This window comes from Chenopodium quinoa, unplaced genomic scaffold, assembly GCF_001683475.1.
Source record: "Chenopodium quinoa cultivar QQ74 unplaced genomic scaffold, ASM168347v1, whole genome shotgun sequence".
NCBI classification, from domain to species: domain Eukaryota; kingdom Viridiplantae; phylum Streptophyta; class Magnoliopsida; order Caryophyllales; family Amaranthaceae; genus Chenopodium; species Chenopodium quinoa.
The window spans coordinates 102,305-111,766 of NW_018745336.1; the positions used below are offsets into that span (position 1 = coordinate 102,305).

A 9,462-nucleotide genomic window follows, 5' to 3' on the forward strand; every position below is an offset into this window, starting at 1 on the left:
CACTCATTAAAACATTTGTTTTGTTTTCTTTTAGTAAATTTTTTGTTTTGTTTATGGGACTTGGTAGTTAATATAGTAAAGTAATATTAATCCCGATTCAACTCTCTACGATAACAATACTCTGTACTTTGTATGAAACACGACGGGCATCATGTTGCCTTGTCTTCAAGACCTCAACACTAGTCATAGTCAAGTTAAGTCAAGTGAGGTAAAAAATGAAATAAATATTGATAGAGAAAGAAATCAGGCAGATAGATCTAGCAAAAATGAATCAGTGCTGCAGCAAAAATCATCATTAACAGTACAGCAGAAATCACACCTGTGCTTTTATTTTTTTGTTGTTCCCATTCACGTGGGGCCCGCTATCCCCTCCTCTCCTCTCCTCTCTTTCGTCTGTCTCCTTCAAACCCCTTATTCTTCTTTCTTTCTTTTTTATTTTTCCTTGTTTTTCTTGTGATTTTTCATTTTATACATTCCTCTCAAAAATCTCAAATCCAATGTCATTTTTTTAAAGATTAAATTTTTTGTGACCCCCTGCAATTATTATTATTATTTGCGGGACCAAAATGGGTTTGGAATTTGGATTACACCCTTTGAAATTTTTAGCCACTATTGGTAAGTTTTCTTTGTATACTTTATTGACCTACTTGTTTTTTTCACTAATTTTTTACCTTAACTTCACTAGCTAGGTAACGCAACAGCTAAATTAAACTTGAATAGATGTTGTCGTATTTTAAGTTCACTTGCTAATTAACGTGACAACTAAAGTGAACTCGAACTGATGTTATCATATTTTTTTTGTATGATCACAGATTAATAATATAAAAACAGATGATATTTTGGACTTTGGAGTGTAAAAAGAGGTCTTGGGTTTGGTTTTTACCGGTGTATACAAGGTTTGATCTTGGGTTCAAGTGTCCCAAGATTTTACCAACCAACAAAGCTAGTTTTGAAAATGGTATAATGATGGGAGTTTTAATAGTCAAGACTCAAGATTGAAATAGAGTAGCATAGGAAGAACAATAGAGGAAGCATATTGTACTTTGTCCTTCAATTTTTTTAAAAATTTCCTGTCATTTGTTCTTTATTTCATGTGGGCAGTAGTTAGATTACCTGCCCACTTGGGTTTCAGCTCCAAGAAATGTAATATGTAATATAATTTATTAAACTCTTATTAAAGATTAGATTAGATGCTTGTACTCTCTTTCTGGGCTAGGAATTTGATGTGGGGTACCACTTTTTCTTGAGAAAATTTCATCTTTTTCCTTTCTTCCCCCTTTTAAATCAGAATCTAGTCATTTGAATTCATGCGTATTTATTAATACTTTGGAGAAAATCTGGGCTTCAGAAGAAAAATTTAGCATGATTAGTGGAAATTACTCTACTATGCTGTAGAAGAAGATGTTCTAAAGTATGTACAAACTCTTACTATTCTTGGAAACTTCTAATTTTTGTTTAAGCTTTCAATTTATATGCTTATATGTTAACTTTCTGGTATATTTATGCTTGTTATTTGCCTTGATTAAGATGTGGGGTTTTATTGTTTTAAGTTTTGTTTAGTATTGCATGTTCCATCTGCTTAATTAGCTCTTTGATTTTTATATTTTTCAGAAGTTTGAGTTTAAACTGCTTTCTGGATACTGGAGGTTTCTTAATTTGTGGAGAAGAGGTTATTATGCAATGCCTGATTGTTTAAGATGAAAATGTACCGGTTTCGTGTTCTGTTCATCTACTTGTTGTTTGTGGTTTCGAATGGCGTTGGTAATGATGCAGCAAGACCTGCTGTCATCAATGTTGGGGCGCTTTTTAACTTCAACTCTAGTATTGGAAAAGTTGCTAAGATTGCACTTCATGAAGCTGTTAATGATGTCAACTCCGATTCCAGTGTCCTAAATGGTACCACGCTCAATTTAATTATGAAGGAATCCGTCTGCAGCGGGTTTTTGGGCTTTATTCAAGGTATTTCAACCCCTGAAAGTTTGTTTCTTCAATTGTTTGGAGACTGATGTGTTAGGAAGATTCACCTGATTGTGTTATCTGATAATTTTGGGTTCTGCAGCAATGCAACTGATGGCGAAAGAAGTCGTGGCAATCATAGGCCCTCAGTCTTCTGCAGTTGCTCATATGGTGACTTTGGTAGCTAAAGAACTTCAAACTCCTTTGCTGTCATTTGCAGCTACTGATGCAACTCTTACACCCTTAAACTCTCCCTTTTTTGTCAGAGCCACAGTTTGTGATTATTATCAGATGACCGCGATTTCTGAATTGGTTGATTATTATGGGTGGAGGGAGGTTGTCGCTGTGTTCGATGATGATGATTATGGAAGGAATGGTATTGCAGCTCTTGATGATGCTCTTGCTGATAAACTTGGCAGAATCTCATATAAAGCTGCGATTCCTCCAACCACTAGTGTTACTCGGAGTGATATCATGGATATATTTGTTAAGATTGCAATGCTTGAGTCTCGGGTTATTATCCTGCATGTAAATTCTCATTCAGGCCGTATAATATTCAATGTGGCCAGTTATCTGGGGATGATAGGCAATGGATATGCTTGGATATCCACTGACTGGCTTTCTTCTCTTCTTGATTCGTATTCCCCCCTTTCTTCTGACATGATGAATTCGATGCAAGGATTCCTTGTCATGCGTGCGCACACACCAGATTCTAATAGAAAGAGAGCCTTTGCCTCAAGGTGGAAAAGCATTACTGGTGGTTCTCCAGGATTGAATGCATTTGCTCTATATGCTTATGATTCAGTTTCGATCCTTGCACATGCAATTGATGCATACTTAAATCAAGGTGGAAACGTCTCATTTTCTAACGATACAAAATTACACTCATCAAATAGCAGCGAACGTTTTCTTCAAGGAATGCGCAAATTTGATGGAGGACCAGCATTGTTGAGCAGTATACTGAAGACCAATATCACGGGCTTGACGGGTCCATTAAAGTTTAATTCAGAAAGGTCTCTGGTTGACCCTGCATATGATATAATCAATGTAATAGGAACTGGATATCGGGTGGTTGGCTATTGGTCTAATTATTCAGGTTTATCTACCACTTTACCAGAAAGTCTCTATAGCAGACCGCCTAATCGTTCAAGTGCAAATCAACACCTACACCCTGTATTCTGGCCAGATGGGTCTACCACTCCACCTCGTGGCTGGGTCTTCCCAAATAGTGGTACACAATTGAACATCGGGGTTCCTCTTCGGGTTAGTTTCAAGGAGTTTGTTTCTCGGGTGCCTGGAACCAATGATATGTTCAAGGGATTTTGCATTGATGTATTTCAAGCTGCTGTCAATTTGCTACCATATCCTGTTCCATACGAGTTTGTTTCCTTCGGGGATGGTCATAAAAACCCAAACTACACGGACCTAGTGAACATGATATTAGCTGGTGTGAGTGTCATTATGTTCTGTTAATGTAGAAAGTTCATTTTTTTTCATTCTGACACATACAAGTATAACTAATATTATGTTTATTGCTGTAGAAATTTGATGCTGCAGTTGGTGACATTGCTATTGTCACAAGCAGGACCAAAATAGTTGATTTTACACAACCATTTGTTTCATCTGGCCTAGTGGTGGTGGCGCCTTTCAAGAAGCTAAATTCAGGAGCTTGGGCTTTTCTAGAGCCATTTTCACCGCTAATGTGGGGTGTCATTGTTCTCTCGTTCCTTACTGTTGGTGTGGTTGTGTGGATTTTAGAGCACAGGATAAATGATGAGTTCAGAGGCTCTCCCACAAGGCAGTTCATAACCATTCTATGGTGAGTCCAACGAGTCAATAAAAAATGTATACATGGTATATTAGAAATGTTTGTTTGATTGATCTTCGCTTAGATTGCTATACATTAGGTATTGTAGTGTCATAATTGCCATCTAGTTGAGGTAGGCCATGACAAGCAATCCTTTCTAGGTGTGTCTAAGAAATAGAGGAGGTATAGTCTAAGATATTTACAACCTAGGTGTGGATTGATCTGGATGGTTGAAGATAACATAACTTTCTACAGGGCACAGGTTTGGTCATAATATACATACTGTGATTTATGGCAGAAAGTATGCATTATTTAATAATTGTGTACTTTGTTAGGGATTATGATTGATGAGGATCATGTTCTTGTATCTTGTCTGTCATTGAAAAGGATGCACACTTAGGATGTTCGGATGTTAATTTCTGATCTCACTTCTTGTGTACTTTCAGGTTCAGCTTTTCAACACTGACTTTTTCCCATAGTAAGTCTGCAAATTTTTTATTTATTTATTTTTCCTTTTGCTGGTTTTAGTTATATTAGCTAGTTGTGTAGCTAATCATTAAATCATATGCTTAATTGCAGAGGAGAATACTATTAGCTGCCTTGGTCGGATGGTAGTAATCATATGGCTCTTTGTGGTTCTGATACTCACCTCAAGCTATACTGCAAGCTTAACCTCTATTCTTACAGTGCAACAATTGTCATCAGCTATCAAGGGGATTGACTCCTTGGTAGCTGGTAATGAACGTATAGGATACCAGGCTGGCTCCTTTGCACAAATGTACTTGACTGAGGAATTGAATATATCCAAATCTAGGCTTGTTGAACTTACTTCACCTGAAGAATATGCTGAAGCTCTACGAGTTGGTCGTATTGATGCTTTGGTTGATGAACTTCCATATGTGGAGCTCTTCCTCTCGAGCCAGTGTGATTATAGAATTGTAGGTCCAGAGTTCACAAGAAGCGGCTGGAGTTTTGTAAGTATATCCTAATCTCTCCCTCCCCCTCCCCATAATGGTGGCTATGGCAAAGTTCATGTCTTTCCGTATTGGCATGTATAATAACGGACAACTTATTTTATCTCAAAAGATAATTTAGTGGTCATTTAATTGGCTTAAATGAAGTGCTAGCCTCGTTTCTTTGGGATTCTGTTCGTAATTAGCGTAAAGTCTGGTAAGGATTGAAAAGTTCAGTCATATAAGTCTGATATGGTAATTTCTGAAAATCTGAAATAGTATTATAACCAATCTTGATTGAGCAGAGTTAATCAAGTATTAGGTTGTGTTTCCTGGAATATATGGCTAAAAGTTGATCAAGTATTAGTTGAAGGATAAGATTACTTTTGAACTTTAAATGGCATTTGAGTTTTCAGCTGAGTTTTAGAATTCAAAAGCATGATACACAATTGTCCCAGGCTCCCAGGTGTCTATAGTTTAACTGATAGCCTGTCGAATGTTGTCTAATGCACATATAGATATTTTTAGGTGAAACTTTAGGCGCATCCATTAGCCAAAACTTCTGAACCCTATGTGGAGTCATGAATGTGATGGAAGTTGGCTCACTTAAATCTGTTCTTATAGGCATTTCCACGGGATTCTCCCCTAGCCCCGACATGTCCACTGCAATTTTGAAGCTATCTGAAAACGGGGATCTGCAGCGAATACATGACAAGTGGTTGACAACAAGCAGCTGCAGCCAAGATAACACAGAGATCGAATCTAGCCAACTCCACCTAAAAAGTTTCCTGGGTCTCTTTCTACTTTGTGGGATAGCATGTATTATTGCCCTTTGTATATACTTCACAAGAATATGTCGCCGTTTTCATCATGCTTCTAGAAACCAAGTAGTTTCAGATCTTCAGGGTAGTAATTCCAACTTGCAACGACTCAGAACTCTTATAACCTTGATCGATGAGAAAAAAGACCCATCAAAGAAAAGGAAAAAGAGTCGGGAAATAGAGGATTCGCCATTTGACGATGAGAGGGGCGAAGAATCTGAAAGGAGTGCCAAGAGAAATCAATCTCAGATTTCTAGGGACGGCGACTCTGACTAACTCTGTAACACTTGAAATGTACAAAGTGTTTCTGATGTATACACACATTAGAAGCATTCTCTGATACATGTGTAGTTTTTTGGTGCAAAGCAAATGAAGAAACCCCATTAAAAATCAAAGATGAATAGTTATATCGTAGGAATATGATGAAATTTTACCCACATCTTTATTTTGTTTTTGGTTCTTGAGTGTTACATTCAAACTAGCTTAGATTTGTTGGATAGCAAGGGGTTGTAGGATAGCATGGGATGGGGTGGAAATTCATATCACCCCCCACCCCCTTTTTCACACACACGACATATGAACCCCGTTGACTTCCCTACGCAAGATATTGGGGAGGACTAATACTAGTCACAAATCACAAGACGAACAATGCAACCAATAGGACCTAAATATATGTATATGGTACTATAGTTCATTAAGGTTCCGTTTGTTTTAGTGGAAAAAAATAATTTACCTTCATCACTCCATTTTCCTTTGTTTTGTCAAGGGTGGAATACAATTCCCCCATTGATGAAAAGTTATATAAAGAGGGTCAGCCGTTTATACGTTGGAGAGACCGTTTCCTATTTTGTGCCGATGCTATTTATAAAGCACAAGCCGAAATATTATGCTACATTATCTTTACTTCATACTTCACTATTTGTTCAAGTGCTACTTGTTCGACAATATTTTGCGTTTGAGCTACTTCAACTGTTATTACTTCTTTGGTAGCCTTTTGTTCATTATCTTTGTTTTCAGTCTCTCTTTCTGTTGAAGTCTTTTTTCGGAACTCATTCCTTTTTTGTTGTTGCTTAATTACTCAAGGCCTTAGTTTGACATTAACCAGTAAAAAGAAGAAGTCTAGTCATTGTACTGAACAACATTAATAGTATCAATGAACATACAATAATATTAATATGAACATTTTATTTAAAGAGAAATAACATTTCATAGGAAACAAATTAAACTATATTGAAAAGAACGAACATTTGTTTACGAAGTACTTGAAAATGAACATGTTATCTACTGAGTATGAACATGTAATTATTTGAATTATCTTCTTTTGTCAACTCTCTAGCTTATTATTAAAATTATAAATGAAAGACAATTATACAATGTAATGGAAATGAACATATAATTGTTAAAGAAATGACATAAATTTCACATAAACAATGAATAGAAAAACTATCTATATTTGAATGACATGTTAAAAAGAAAATTTTCTATTATGACTATGAACATTATTTTGACAAAAAAATTAAACATTTAATACTCATACATAGCTAATTACTGAACATATATTGAATCCATATATGAGCATAATAAAATAAATATTTATTTTCGTGATTATGAACATTTACCAATATCAAATTGAACATTCAATTTAAACATCCCAATTAATTGCTCGTTAGTAGTAAGTTAATGACAAATGAAATTAAACATTCCTTTCATGAGCGTAATAAATATGAATCCGGCCAATTTCACAATTTTTGAATATCTACCTAAAATCTTTCGATCACATACTAAATGAATAAACAATACTTTTATTAGCATGATACAGAAATAAACATACACTTTTATAAGCAGCATAAAAATAAACATCCACTTTTACACTTTTTAGCACTTAATAATATCCAATTTGAACACCAATAAGATACTCTTTAAAAGTGAATCAATGAAAAATGAACATCCAATATATGGGAATGAGAATGGATATTTGTTTATTTATTGGTGTTTAGTGGACCATAAAAAACTATTATAGAACTCTGTTTTTATAAAATGAACATCCAATTACATTAATATGAAACAAAATAATAATAAATTATAATACTAGATTAACATACATTGAATACTTTTATGTGAATAATTTAAAAATAAACATATACGTTTATGCTTATGAGCATCTAATAATAATAATTAATTTGAACATCAATAAAATACTCGTATATAAATCAATGAAGAAATAATAGGACTCAAATTTATTTATTAATTATTTTTTTAAAAAAAAATTTGAACATCTATTTACATGAAAATAAACAAAAAAACCCGTTCTATTATAAGTGAACCCACATACTTTTTATAGGCGAAATACGAAAATGAACATCCACATTTATGATTTTGAAAAACTAATGATATACAATCTGAACAACAATAACACATTCTTAAATACTGTAGTAATTAATGAAAAATGAACATTCAGTTTAAGAGAATGAACATCTATTTATTAGTGTATAGTGAACCATATGTATGAAGGTGAACATCCATTTACATGAAAATGAACAAATAAGTTTTTTTATTTTTTTTTATTTTTTTTTATATAAATGAATATCTTATGAGCATAATACGAAAATGAACATCCACATTAATGATTAAGAACATCTAATAATATTCTTGCTGACATCACGTCTCACACGCTTTAATGCTCAAGCAATTAAACGTTGTCGTTTCAGCGATGGAGCATAATTATATAGCTAGTCTAGTCTCGAAACTAGCTATTACTTATCAGAATGAAATCTTTAAATATACTACCTCTGTTTCATTTTATTTATAACTTTTGCCAAAAATAGATGCTAAAAATTATTTGCAACAAATGTTTCCTAACCTTTTTAGGTAGTCATTTATCTCTATCTCTCTCCTTATCACATGCATCCATAATTTTTTTTTTCTTACAAATAAATTTTGGCTAAGAGTTCGCGATGCCCCAAAAGTTACAAATAATATGTGTTTGAGTCCAATTCACTCCAATTGGGTCGGTCCACAAATGATTCAATTACAAAGCCCAAAAGAAGGTTCAACTCTTCTAATACATGCAAAGTCAGTCAAAGGCCTGATCAATATGGCAAGCCCATTTGACCTCAAGGCCTAATTTATCTATTTGAGTAAGGTATAAAAGCCTTGACTTCTCCCTCTCTCAATTTATTCACATTAAACCTCAAGCAATTAATACTCTTGCATAACTTTCTCTATCTAGAAACACTGTACTAACTTCGGCATCGGAGGGGCCTTCCTCGGCACAACCCCCGAGGGCCAGTTTATGTGTGTTTGCTGTGTAGGAAACCCTCGTCACAGTCATCACTTGCGCCGAGTCCAGTCTTCACCCCACAGGAAAGGTCCTATCCGTAAGACCCATTGTTTTATACCCGAAACAATTTGGCGCCGTTTGTGGGAAAGACATTCAAAAAACAAGCCAAAAATCAACCATCTTAGTAACATGACTAAGAGCGGGAAAAGCGCGAAGAAAGCTAACCCTTCTTCCTCGAAGAAGGCTCCTTCTTCGTCATCTTCTTTGGAGGCTGCCTCGTCTGAGAGAGCTGCATCGGAGAAGTCACCATCTCATCAAACGGCGTAGCTGTCAGGCTCTCATCGGCCGAGCCTGTCAAATGCTAAGGGTCCCACTCCTAGCTTACACTCATGATCTCACCCTAGAGAACACACACCTCAGGCGGGTCCCACCTCAGAGGAAGTGGCGAAAGCCTTCGCGGTCTTCATGGACCTCATGAAGGCCCAAGCAGGCAATTTTCCACCACCTCCCAGCCACTCAGTCCACGCCAACACCCCTCAGCACCCGAGAAACCTGAGAAGGAGGACCGGCCAAGAGGACGGCGGGCGAGCCCCATCTTTCAAGGAGCTCGAAGAGAAATGGGAAAAGGATACTTGGAGAACTGAA

The 9,462-nt window shown here is 35.8% G+C and overlaps 1 protein-coding gene across 1 annotated transcript; it reads left to right on the forward strand.

Moving 5' to 3' along the window:
• The first annotated feature begins 194 nt into the window (after positions 1 to 194).
• Positions 195 to 5,974, forward strand: LOC110712790 (glutamate receptor 3.3-like). Its single transcript, XM_021891245.1, is given in 8 exon segments — positions 195 to 615; positions 1,612 to 1,959; positions 2,060 to 3,405; positions 3,498 to 3,775; positions 4,210 to 4,241; positions 4,343 to 4,737; positions 5,341 to 5,365; positions 5,368 to 5,974. Coding segments are annotated over 7 exon segments (2,784 nt in total). The 5' UTR covers positions 195 to 615; positions 1,612 to 1,697; the 3' UTR covers positions 5,814 to 5,974.
• The last annotated feature ends 3,488 nt before the right edge of the window (positions 5,975 to 9,462 follow it).